This window comes from Solanum stenotomum, chromosome 9 (assembly GCF_019186545.1).
Source record: "Solanum stenotomum isolate F172 chromosome 9, ASM1918654v1, whole genome shotgun sequence".
NCBI classification, from domain to species: domain Eukaryota; kingdom Viridiplantae; phylum Streptophyta; class Magnoliopsida; order Solanales; family Solanaceae; genus Solanum; species Solanum stenotomum.
The window spans coordinates 7510878-7524691 of NC_064290.1; the positions used below are offsets into that span (position 1 = coordinate 7510878).

The 13814-nt window shown below is 32.7% G+C and overlaps 1 protein-coding gene across 1 annotated transcript; it reads left to right on the plus strand.

Moving 5' to 3' along the window:
* The first annotated feature begins 9455 nt into the window (after window positions 1-9455).
* On the plus strand, window positions 9456-13307 carry LOC125876855 (probable beta-1,3-galactosyltransferase 2). Its single transcript, XM_049558112.1, has 11 exons — window positions 9456-9821; window positions 10510-10609; window positions 10717-10790; window positions 11128-11339; window positions 11446-11509; window positions 11647-11719; window positions 11943-12063; window positions 12258-12345; window positions 12422-12547; window positions 12669-12778; window positions 12934-13307. Exons 1-11 carry the CDS (start codon window positions 9712-9714, stop codon window positions 13080-13082), a joined length of 1227 nt encoding a protein of 408 aa, XP_049414069.1. The 5' UTR covers window positions 9456-9711; the 3' UTR covers window positions 13083-13307.
* The last annotated feature ends 507 nt before the right edge of the window (window positions 13308-13814 follow it).

Consider the following 13814-nt stretch of genomic DNA (forward strand, 5'->3'; position numbering starts at 1 on the left):
TTTAAAACATCCCTTCCAACTAAATGTACGTGAAAATGTCCTTGAGATTAGAGATCTAAGTTTGAATTAATAATATAATTAACAAGGTTAGTTATCTTAATCATAAACTATAACACTGAATATTTGAATAAACTAGAGAATTTTTTGAAATTAGAGAAAAATACAAAAATCTTTTACTACATTATAAGTACAGCAGGAAGATTAATTTAAGTCATGAATAATTGCAATAATTTAATTCTTTTTGCCGACACCTGAGGAATCTGTTTAGTTATTAACCGACATTTTTCGTGGTTCTTGCTGGCCAATTTTATCCAATTGAATTTTTTTATAATTGTTCACAAATTTATAGAGTGGAACTCACTGCTCCATTGGTGTACGAATGAGTGTCAAGGGGTCATTGGTAGTTGGTCAGGACTCAGAGTTATACGTATATTAGTAATGTATAGATTAATTATAAGAAAATTTATATACTATTTTATATAGAGATTAATTATGCGAGGATAGTTATTTATATATTAGTTATTCATGTATTAATTATTTAGTTTTCTATTATCACACATAAAATAATACCTTGATTCTCTTGACTAATACATATATTAATTACAATAAATCAAATATTATATTAATTTTATATATAATAAAAAAATACTATCAAACAAGATATATTATTTATATAAAATTTAATATAGAAATAATTTATCTCCTAATTAGCTACCGAGTGGCCGATAAGTGAATTAAATGAGTATTTTGTTACTAGTACTAATTAACATTTAGGAGATGACTCGTAGATGCAAGTTCCCGAGGTCTTAACTTATCCTAGGAAGATATAATTTGATTTTAACGGTTCCTTAAGTCTAGTAGACTTAAAAGTGCTTTATTTGTTAAAATAAATAAATCATATTTTAAAGAAATCTTTTTTTTTAAAATTAGATTTCTAAATCGATCTAAGTTATGTAATAACGAGATTTCCTCTTATTGTATATGCTTTAACGAACCTCCATAAGATGCACATTTGGAACTTTTTACTTAATTAACTACTAGTATTACAGTATCAATGGTTTTTTTAAACCATAAAATTTAATAGTTTTTAAATATTTTTTTTGAAGATTGTATATTTAATTAGTACAATACCAATAAGTCAAATGAATACTAATGATAGTGTCACGACCCAGACCGTCGTGATTGACACCCACACAACCCTCCGGTCGGAGAACCATTACTATAAACAACTAAGCAGCCTTAACCAAAATACTACATATTTAGAGATACGGAAGCAGATTTAAATGACAATAAAAATGGAGTCCCTATAAACTCCAAAGGATTTAAATAAACTAGCCAAACTAATGTGGAAATTCAACCCCTAGAACCTGAAAGTCATTGTACCAAACTCTACTAACGACAAGTCTAAGAACAAGGGGTACAACCCCGAAACTAAACAACACCTTAAACCAATAGTCTGAGTTCGAAAAGAATGGACTTAAACAAGAGAGATCCATGGCAGTCTGAAAGAACTGACTCACCCTTAAATCCGGCCACGCTCAATAGTCACCTAGCTGAGGTCTGTTAATAGCCGTCGGAAGATGCCATGCACTCAACAAAAATAAAAGCAAGTGCAGTATTAGTACATAACCACCGTATATTGGTAGGATCACGCGGCTATCCCACTAAGTGTACCATACATTAGTCAATACAACAATATAATCACATGTACATATCGAACATATACAATATTATCAACATATACGAACAATGAACCACTTCACGATTCTCACATATCACAGTTATATCAATTTAGAGCAACATACCATCTTCCAATATCAATTATCATTAGATATGAACGAACTCATCACAGATAGATACACAACACAATTCAATGGTCCTCTCACGGAACCCAATTAAATGATCCTCTCATTGAACCCAAACCCAAACAGTTAGCATACTGGTTCGTGATACCCGATCCAAGTTAGTGTGCCGGAACGTGGCAACCGATCTAATGTTTATGCCGGAACATGGCAACTGATCCCATGTTTATGCCGGAACGTGGCAACCGATCCCATGTTTATGACGGAACGTGGCAACCGATCCATTCAACACACCACAATCACAATCACAATCACAAGTATATCCTCAAGATCATATATTTAAGTTATGATTTCATGGTAATTATCATTCATCTATCTCATTTACAACAAGTGTGATCAACAATGCAACATTCGCATACATGCAAGTATCATAATGCAGCAAGAATAAACATACATCACACAATCATAGAATCACAACCATCACCTACCTCAAATCCAAGCTTGAATCCCCTAAGGCACTTGAATCTTCCCTTTCCGGATTCTTCCCGCTTGTTCGTGGTCTAAAACCATACAATTAACGCAAGGATCAACAATAAAAGGTCTAATTATCCAGATTATAACAAACCCAATAACCCTAAACCAAACCCAAGATTCTAATACCCAATTTAGGGTTGTTTCCACCATATAATCTATAACAAAACCCTCCCTCATCAATATTTATCCATTCTATTACGTTATACACATAAAAAAATGGATTGGGGGAGTGAAAAACTTACCTTTAATTAGCCTCAAAAATGGTGAAAAAGGCTCAAAAACTCGTCTGGGGTCGTCTCCTAGCTCTCAAAATCGAAAAGCGCATAATAAAGACGTTTAAGAGTTTATTTACGACTTTAAGTCGCGTCGAACCCGCCACAGCAGCCCTCACCCCGCTGCAGCGACCCCGCCAAAGCGGCTTGCACGAACCAATGAGCTATTTAAAGAATTTCAAAATTCCCATTTCACAACACACCTCTAACCAACGACGCTCAGAAAAATCTATTCCGGGAGTTCTACTCACTCATATTCAATTCCTTAAAGTCGTACGGATTTCTTAACGACTTATCTAACTACTCATGTAATCAAAATCATAATTAAATCACCCAATTGCTGCCAAATTTTTCTAGATTCACCTGACTCCGACTTTGTCCAAATCTGGACTACGATAGAAAATTTCAAGTTACTACTCAAAAGTTTTCTAGCTCCAATTCTTTCTCCATTGGCTTTTCTCTAACGACGGAAATCAGGTCATTACAGATAGCCTGATAAGATTTGAAATTGGCAATGCTTTTCTAATTTGAAGATAACATTTTTATATTAAGAACAAACATGAAAAGTATTTTATCCAATTCATGTAAAATGATGATAGTACATTTATCAGAAAATTAGTGATTTTGGACAACAAATTGATATTTGGCTCGATAATGATTTCTTGGGTTTAGCAAGGTGTGAATGGGAAATAAAAAGAGAAAATGGAAAGTGGAAGAACCAATGAAAGTGGGGGAACCAATTTTGGAGGGAAAATGAAAAGTCATCATTGTAAAAGTGCAAATGAAAGGTCATTTTTACCATATTGGTAGAAGAAAGGAAATTGTTGTCCTTATATTAGTTCTTAAAGGGTTAAGAAGAAGGTGCCCCCTCGCGCCGTCGTCGTCGCTCGCTCGGCCTCGGCTTCGGCTTTGGATTTGGATTTGGCAAGTGATTGATTGATAATATTTTTGGACAAAATTTATTTAATCAATCTTGTTAAATCATTTCCTTTCTCTTATAAATTAATTCAGAATGTTAATTAAATAACAGAATTAATTTGGCGCAACTGAATTTATTTGAAATTCACGTGTAACGGTAATCCTTCCAAAAAGTCGTTACTTTTCCCAAACGGTAATCCTTTCGAAAAGTCGTTACTTTTCCCAAAGGACACAATGTTCTGGAAAAAATGGGTCTGAACAGATTTTTCTGAACAGACGCGTTCCTTGCTGCAAATGGCTATAAATAAGAGGTATTTTTCGTTTTTTCAAACACTGAAATTTTTTCCTCTCTGCATACATTTTCTTACATAAATAAAATTGTCGATCGACTGAGTCTGTGTGTGCTCTTGTTGCTGTTCTTGCGTTCGCTGAAGTTATTGAAGTTTGAGGTACCGCTACTTCTTTAACAGGTTAATCCGTTTTATCTTGGGAGGAATTAATCTGCAACCTCGGGTACAATGAGGGGATTAAATTTCTTAAGGAAATACAGTGATTTCTGTGGACTCGGATTAAAAATCATTCTGTCAATTCATCTTCTTTCTATTTTTGTATTTTTGACTAACCTGAATACAGGAGATAACATGATTGGTGTCACGTAAGGGATTGATGTGAGTTTCCTACAACTAAAGATGTGTTGGGACCAATAAGATTCTGAGGTATCGATACTATTGTCGTCCGATTACAGGTAGTTCGCATTATATTGATACAATGTCGATCCAAAATATACCAAACATACAAAAAAAAAAAGAGTCATTGTATATTCAATATTAATCTAACATGTATTTCCACGTGTTGGATTTGAATTAGTCCATTTGCTTGGCTCAAATTTTATCCCATTGAAGATAATCGAGTGAAAATTAGTAAACAAATATTACATATTTTTGAAAATGTCATTGTTATCAACAGTTAAATGATAAGTGATGTTCTTATTAATTAAGTGGAACCTCAATAAATCTCGTCCGCAAGAAGAAATGGCCAATGGGGACGTACGTTACTCGTTTGGTAAGTGTCTCATAAATATGAGACATCTGGATTAATTACACACAACCCATTCAAGTTCATATGGTATTTTCTTTACTCAATCAATAGGTTATTTTTAATTTTAGAGTAATTAATTTTACATTCTACCTTATGCTCCATATGTTTTTTAGTTTTTTATTCCGTGTCTGGTATCGAATTAGAGCCTGACTAATTTGAATTCACGCTGCGTAGGGCTCCATCTTTCTAGGATGAATCACTCTCTATTAAAAAAAATTCATACCTAAGACTCGACCTCGAGACCTCTTGACTAGTTGCTCTTCCGGCCCTAAGTGGATTCTAGGGGAAGGGCAGAGCCTCATCTTGCCGTAGAAAGGTGTTCATTGTTGGGGCGGGTTCAAACTGAACCAACGGGAGGAGGAAAAAAGCAGCGTCATCCGATGCATGTGGTTACATATTATAATATTCTTTGAGGCCATAAGTTTAAAAAGAATTATAAGCACATAATTAATGTTACTCCTTTCTTTCCAACATATTTGTCTTTTTAGTTTGAACGAAAGAATTACTATATCACATTGAAGACTACAAATTTTAAAATTTCGTATCAAGTAAAACTATGTTACGGAAATAGACAAGGAAAAAGACAATATTAGCCTTGAGAGCACAAGTAAGGCGGGTTGGCCCGTTTGTGGTTGTTGTCCACGGAATCATCATTTGAAGGCAAAGCTACTGAGGTAAGAACTACAACATAATGACACGTGTCAGGGAGCTCGTGAGGTGGGCCCATAAATTAGCAGCTTCCACGTGGGACAGAATGGAGGCTGTTACCTGATTAATTAACAAGGTAAGGTCCTCTGAGGTAATGTGGGCTCCAACATTATGGGCCACGTGTCCATTCTCACGTGCTATATGCTATTTTTTTCATTTTTAAAAATCTTTTTTGACCATTTTTTTGTTCAAAATATTTTCTTTAAAATTTTATCTTTGAGGACTATGAAGAACTTGGTACAATTGAATCCAATTATTGTATAAGAAAATGAAAAACTTTTTTAAGAAAAACTAATCGCCTAAATATCCGTTTGAGTCTTAACCCACTAATTAAATTAAAAAATAATCGATGGATATATAATTCATAAATAATATGTATATGATATTGTATAATTAATGTATAAATAATTTATATGACTAGAAAAAGCAAAGAGTAAATCTGCTAGGCTATTTAGATAAGGAACCTATTGAGAATCAAATTATTTCTCATGATGTACTCTTTTTCGTACTCTTTTAGTCAAGATTTACGAAGAGAGGTGTGTGTATGTGATGTTAGCAATTGAATAGTGCTAATTGTATATGAAACGAGCTAAAAGTATATTTCGTTTTCCTTACTACTTTAGGGGATTATTTTGAATTCTAATCTATATATATATAGATTACATTGTATAAAATAATTATCTTTTGTAGAAGCAGGTAGTAATCTAACCTTTAGGAATTAGTTCAAGGACCCTTTGATCTATCAACGAAGCCGAACTTGATGAATCTAAATCAGTAAATATATGTTAAAAAAAATTTTCTTTCGTAAATCTTAAACGATTTATCATGATCAATTTGTTTTAGATATTTTCAATGAAAGCTTAGAAATAACATATATACCTTGTCGTTTTTAGTTCTTGACAAGTTTCCACTTAGTAGGAGTATTATTTTATCATTAACTTCACATTATTGATCTTGCATTGAAAACGATTTAAATTAACTTTATCAGTCTACATATATAGTCAAATTATGACAAATCATAGGGCCCAATAATGACTAAACTGGAGGATTTTATTTATTTTTATATATAGTTTTAATTTAATAAAAGAAAGAAAGTTGTTGAGTTAGATAACCAAATAGAGCACCACATGTTGTCATATGGAGAAGACATTTTTTTTCCTTTTCTTTTTCCATTTTATAAGGAAAAAAAATGAAATTTTGTACCTTCTATTTTTTTTGCGCTGTCTATCTCGAAGTCAATTAAAAGTATATGTAGTAATGCAGTCAATGGAGTTATTTTTATAGATGAACAAACCAGCTAGCTAAACCACATGTACCAAAAATAAATAAAGCAAAACTTGCTAGACTACATTGACTTTGAAATTGTAACGCGGTATAACTTCATTGAATTTGTCAACTAAAAAGTAGATAATAAGCACTTAATACTACTATATAGTAAACTTTTTTCTTAACATATTTTGGTCAAAGTGGTTTAATACATGATCAACACTTTAAGGTTTTCATATATCAGTATATTTCATTTAGACACTCGAACTAAGTTTGTTCTAATTTAACGCCTCAACTCTTAATAAAGTATTTAGATTAGACACTTTCATTTCAATTCTCGTAATTTTTCTTGCATGTGAATGTTCTCATTCGTCTATTAGGTAGTTAAGTAACCACATGAAAAATGCAATTTTCAATTAATTATACATATTCGCCTCAAATAGAGATCGTAAAACCCTAGACATTTTCTACTTGAGGTTGGTGCGTATAAGATAAAAAATGACATATTTTACGTACGTGGTTCACTTAACTATCTAATAGATGAATGAAAAATGTGGAAAAAAAATTTATTCAAAATTTGTATTGGAAGTATTTAATTATTGAAACATTTTATTAGATTCAATTGGAACAAAACTTAGTTCGAGTGTCTAAATAGATTATGTTAACAAATTTTAGGGACTAACTATGTATAAAGCCTTAATATATACGATTTTACTTTGAATATTATGCTGTTATTACATAACTCTCATTCAAATAAAGTTCACGAACATGAATTTTCATTACGAAATTCGATCGAGAACGATTTTTATATAATGTAGTTCGTATTTGAAACATGTTGACTAAATTAAATTAAAAGGAATATATATTGAAGCATGTATGATGTATCCATCAATGTGTATATAATTCCTCTTTTTGATTTTTTCTCATAAAATACTAGAATATTTTTCTTTATTTATCAAAAAGAATAATAACTACTTCTTCTGTACGTACCCCAATTATTGTGACCAGACTCACATTCATAGCTTCACAATAAGTTTTCTCTACTAAAAGGACCACAAGTAGTCAACCTTTTAATTGCTATTTTTGAACCATATGTGAAGAGAGAAAAAAAAGAACTCTTTTTTTTTTGGTAAAAATGGGTTACATCGTTTAATTTAATTTCGTTTTTTCGTAAGCTTGAAACGGAAATCATGCCAATAAATGTATATAAAGTGCCTTAAAAATAATTTAATGACGAGAATTATACGGCAAGTCCAATTGGTAGATATAGGAAAATTAATTTATTAATTAATTAATAGTGAATTTCATGTTGCTATCAAAGTAGGTACTTTCTGTTTCTTTTCATATTTAAAATGATAATTTTAATATAAATAGAATAATCTCGATGACAAGGAAATCTATATTTGTTCTATACCATTCATTATTAAAAGAATACTATTGAAATTTATTTAAAAATATACTACACATGACAAAAAAATAGACTTACTCTGTGTAATTAGTCCGGCAAAAATAAAAATGGATGGTTTTCGGGAAATTAGACGATACACGATTATTTACTAACCTTCTACCTTAATTTTTGATCTCGATATCTTCATAACAAAAATCATGACCTCAATAAATTGTAAAAAAATCATGTTATATCTAATTACCTTTCCCTAATTCTTGTTCGATCTAAAAATATTATTTTAGAAAACTGGTGGGTGGGTGGAGTGGAAATAAGGCACGAGACTTTTGTTTTCCACTTTGAAACAATGACTAAAGCCTAAAGACGGACAAAAATGTATTCGAAAACAATTTTTTAAAACCATATCTAAACATTCACAAAAAGAGAAGAAGAAAAAAACAAGTTAAATCAATGTTGTATTTTATAAAATTAAGTTAAAATATAATGTAATGTAATATGTTAAGAGCAATCATTCTTTAAGAATGAAGGTAACTAAAGTACAAAAAAGGAAGTTTACTTAAAGGCCCACAAGGATAACAAAGTTGAAACTCTATAATCTTTTATCCCTTTAAGAAAAAAACAGTAGATACCAAACATAAATAAAAATAGATAAAGTTTTAAAGAGTATTTAATTTGGACAATTCTATTTAATTTGTACTTAATTTTTATTTTTTTTAAACCGCTTGAAAAATAATCAAGCCAAATGTCGTTACACATGTCAAAAAATTAATATGTCTTCAATTAATCTCACGTATTAATCTCTATCCCTGTATTGATTCCCCTGTCTCTGAAACTAAACTGTCAAGCATATATTCACATTCAACAAAAGTTGAAAAAGAAGGAAAGGGGCCAACATAGTGCAAACTATTTCGCCTTTAATTAGAGATATCAAATGCAATTTCTGAATAATATGGATATTAGACTCCGCCTTTAATTAATAGAATACAATTTCTGTATAATATGGGTATTAGACACCAACAATCGTTAGAATTTATAAAGATATAACATTTGGTTCTAACTCTACCCAAAAGCTAGCTCATCCTTCCGATGCAGGACTTTTTAACACTCCCCACATGCCTAGACTTGGAGCTTGTGGACTTAAACTCAACTCCAAGAGACCAAGTGCTTATAAAGAAGATTTGCCCAAATATATATAAGGAGATCAAATTATCATCTTTCTACCGAGGTAGAACTTCTTAAGAGAGTTATTGAAGAATGTGATCCCAATTTAAATAAAAGTGATATTAATGGTCCATATTACTGACAAGGGACCGTTTGGTAAATTTGGTAGTAATATGAAATGAAACTAGGGAGGGGCAGTTAGTAAGTCTTCTCTCACTTGTATTCCAAGTCCCTTGCCTGCAAAGTGTAGCACTAGTAGTTATATATATATATATATATTTGTGTATATATATATATATATATATTTATAGAGAGAAGAAAGCAAAAGATAAAAGAAAGGAACAAATTAGAAGTGAGAACAAGGGCATCCTTTTTTTAACCATCTTTTCCTTATAGCTCTATAGCTATAGGTCTCAAATCTTCCTCAAAGTTTGTTCCAAGAATTCAAATTTTGGGATTATTACTTCTTTTTCCTTTGTGGGTGTTTTTGATTTGGCTCTGTTTTTGAGTTTTGCATATGGGTTTTTGATCAGAAAGGGTGTCAAAAATGTCTTTCAAGAACAGAGTAGAAGGGACTTCAAGAAGTGTTATTTCTCAAAAATGGACTCTTTTTCTTTGTATATCTAGTTTTTGTGCTGGAATGTTCTTCACTGCCAGGTAACTTATTGGAAGTTTTTACATTTGATTCTTTGTGAATTCAACCAATTTTTGCTAATTCAAGAATGATGTTGTATAGCTTTAGCTATTCTGAAAAATCTTGGTATCTAAATTTGATGTTGTTCCATTGTTTCTATTGGAATTATGAGTTGATTTCTCGGATGGTCGCTCTATTATCTCAGAAAGTCACTTTCTTTGTTATAGAAAATTAGAATCAAGAAAGAAAAATGATTTTTTGAGATAATAACTATTCGTAGTTGAGTCAACCCTGGAATTTTCTGAGGTGTTCTCTTTTTTTGTATATTGACAATTTGAAAAATAAAATGGAAAAAGCAGGTATAGATCTGTAATGACATTTTGGTTGAGATTTTAATAGAACTGTATATTTTAGGCCTTCAAAAAAATAATCTTTGATCACTAGTTGTTTTTTTCCTCTCATTTCAGAATTAATGAAAGCTTCAGATTTTGGACCATGTTTAAAAAATAAATATGCTGAATGTGATATGGGAATAAGGATTTAGGTACTTTTGAGAAAAAGGAACTGGACCATTACTCGTTTGGTATTGCAAAATATTATATGTAATGATCTTTGTTTGTTGATATTAACTTTTGGAAAAATGATACTATTCCACAATAACTTTTTTTTTTTTTTAATATTCCACAATAACTAAAGTTTTTGTTGTTGCAGAATGTGGACGATTCCTGATGCAAAAGGCGGTATTACAAGAACAACTGGTGTAGAAGCTGAAAGACTGAACTTGGTTTCAGAAGGTTGCAATACAAAATTTGTGAGTATTTTCAGTCTAGTTTTCGAAAGCAAATCTCCGAGTTAAACCTCAATCTTGTTTAGTCCCCTTACACTTGATATCTTAAATTTGATCTTGTGTTATTTTAGTTGCAGCAGAAAGATGTAAAGTTCGTATCCAAAGATGTTTTCGGAGAAGTTTCTAAGACACATAATGCTCTTCAGTGAGTTCTGGTCAACACTCTTTTTGTTTCCAATTATTTTTTAGTACTCCCTTCGTTTCAATTTGGTTGTCTGGTTTTGACTTGACATGGAATTTAAGAAAGTAAAAAAGATTTTTGAATCTTGTGGTCTTAAACTAATAATATGTAAAATGTATCAAAATATCCTTTAATCTCCACATGTCATGTGGCAAGTTGAGGCATACTTTTTGGAACGGACTACAAAGGAAAGTAAAACGAACAAATTGAATTAGAGTGAGTGAGTTTTAGTTTAACTTGCATTGAGATCTGATAATTGCAGCCCTGAATGCTCACTTAACAACTGCACATCTTATATCAGGACGTTAGACAAAACAATTTCAAGTTTGGAGATGGAATTGGCAGCTGCAAAGTCAGCTCAGGAGTCCATTCTTAGCGGTGCTCCTATTTCAGGAGACAGTGAGAAGGGTGATTCACCTAAAAAGAGAAAATATTTTATGGTGGTAGGGATAAATACCGCATTTAGTAGCAGAAAACGAAGGGATTCAGTTCGTGCTACATGGATGCCACAAGGTATAGACTGTTTCCGTGTCTTTTTTCGCTCCTTGTTTAAAAACACATCTCATGATGGCCATTACTTCTGTCTGATGTCTGACCTTGTTAAAAATATCTCGCATAGGTGAGAAAAGAAAGAAGCTGGAAGAAGAGAAAGGAATCATCATGCGTTTTGTCATTGGTCACGGGTAGGTGTTTGCGTACTCATTCCGACTATTAATCATTACTTAAGAAGCTGCAAATGTTTAGTGGTTTTCTCTACAGATGTGTAAACAACATGGACTTTTAATGCACTGACTAACAAAACTATAAACTTGTTGTGCAGTGCCACATTAGGAGGTATACTGGACAGAGCTATTGAAGCCGAGGACAGAAATCATGGTGATTTCTTGCGCTTGGTAATCCTCTATCTATACTTGGCTCAATGTGCTAAGTTGTGTGGACTCTTCACATTCAATGCCACACATGTGTCGGATTCTCCAAAACTACACTTCTTTTGGAGAATCCGACAAGCACTTGTTGATTTTTTTGAAGAGTCCGATCAACAGCCAATATGTAGTTAGTTTATCACATTGTCTTTGTAAATAAAAATTGGCACATCACTCTGCTGCCTTTAAACAGGATCATGTCGAGGGGTATCTAGAATTGTCCGCCAAGACAAAGACTTACTTTGCTACTGCTGTTAAGCTATGGGATGCAGAGTATTATGTCAAAGTTGATGATGATGTCCATGTAAATATAGGTAACTGAATTTTTGACATTTTCTTTTCGTGTTGGCAATACCGTACTCATCTTATATATCTTACTTTCCCCTAACAAATTAGCAGATAATTTTGTATGGCATAAAATTTGTCAAAATTTACAAATAGAACTAGTGTCCCCTGACTAGTTTGTTTTCTTTGCTATATCAAACTCATTTTGTATTCCTATTGTCAGGTACACTGGCAGAAACACTGGCAAGGCACCGTAAGAAGCCTCGTGTGTACATTGGTTGCATGAAGTCTGGTCCTGTGCTAGCTCAGAAGTAAGCAGTTTATTTTCTCTGTGAATTCAATTGTAATTTACATTACTTTAGCATCTTATTCTTTTCTACTGAACAGGGGAGTAAGATACCATGAACCAGAATACTGGAAATTCGGAGAGACGGGAAACAAGTATTTCCGTCACGCTACTGGCCAAATATATGCCATTTCAAAGGACCTGGCTTCCTACATATCAGTAAACCAGTTCAGTATTTTCTGTTCTTTTCTTCTTTTTTTTCTAATTATATGGACTCAAAACATCCAAATAGAGTTATTTCATCCCTTTCATTTGAAATTCTGATCATAATATTTTCGATGCTTGCAGGCATGTACTACATAAGTATGCCAATGAGGATGTGTCACTGGGAGCTTGGTTCATCGGACTCGACGTGCTGCATATAGATGATCGCCGTTTATGTTGTGGAACTCCACCAGGTAAAACATTTTCCTTTTCTTGAGTTCTAATGATGTGGAATGTGATTGTGCACATATCTGACTTAGTTAATTCCAGCATGTTACGACTCGTAAATCTGTTCAGTTTTGTCTCCCTATTATCAAATTTTATATAAGGCATTACACTATTGCTGCAGATTGTGAATGGAAGGCTCAGGCAGGCAACGTCTGTGTTGCTTCATTTGACTGGACCTGCAGCGGTATATGCAGGTCCGTTGACAGGTTAAAAGAGGTCCACAAGCGGTGTGGGGAGGGGGAAAAGGCTTTATGGAAAGCCGCAATCTGAGTACATGCATTGATTTCTTCCAAACTCAGGAAGGAAATTGCATCAATGCTTTTAAGTCAATTTCTCATTTTAATGCTAGAGAGTATAGATATACATATGATATACACAAAGAGAGAAGTGGATTTTGAGCAAGATATAGCAGGGAAGAGAGGGAGGGAACACTAAAGAAAGAGTACCGAGGGCCTAGCTGGGAAACGTTCTCCGTTTTTGTAGAGAAGAACGACTCCCAAATTGCTTGCATAAGAAGCAAGCAGTGGCTCTCTCACCACTCTTTCTTGTGTTACCACTAGGCTAAAATGTAAGTCAATAGTTCATTGGATTATGAAATTCTTAATAAATGCTAGTCATTTTTTTTGGTGGACCTGCTGCCCTTTCACCAACTTATGTACTCTCTTTAATAGCTGAAATGTGATTTCACTCCAATAATGCACCATAATGAAATTGAGAAATGGTTACTACCACTTTGAGATCGCGTTTTAGCATTCAAAATCTATGAAGTTCAAATCTTGAATTCGCTCTTGTTGTTGTCATTGTTGCTACTTGGTAAAGCATATTTGTATATAGTAGTTGAACAAGATGCATTAAGGAATGATATTTGCCAATGGTTCACTCAAAGTATATGTGGTAAAGGATCCATTTATTAAATAGTAGACAGTATTAGGTGATATCTCAACTACTAACAAGTATTAGGTGATGTTACAACTAATAGTTCAAAACAGTCCTTTTTTATTG

What these genes read in the sequence shown, in the direction of transcription:
- LOC125876855 (XM_049558112.1), top strand. Translation starts at nt 9,712, where the DNA reads ATGTCTTTCAAGAACAGAGTAGAAGGGACTTCAAGAAGTGTTATTTCT. An exon ending in AAGGTTGCAATACAAAATTT is followed by an intron (nt 10,610 to 10,716) that starts GTGAGTATTTTC and finishes GTGTTATTTTAG; the next exon opens with TTGCAGCAGAAAGATGTAAA. An exon ending in ATGGTGATTTCTTGCGCTTG is followed by an intron (nt 11,720 to 11,942) that starts GTAATCCTCTAT and finishes GCCTTTAAACAG; the next exon opens with GATCATGTCGAGGGGTATCT.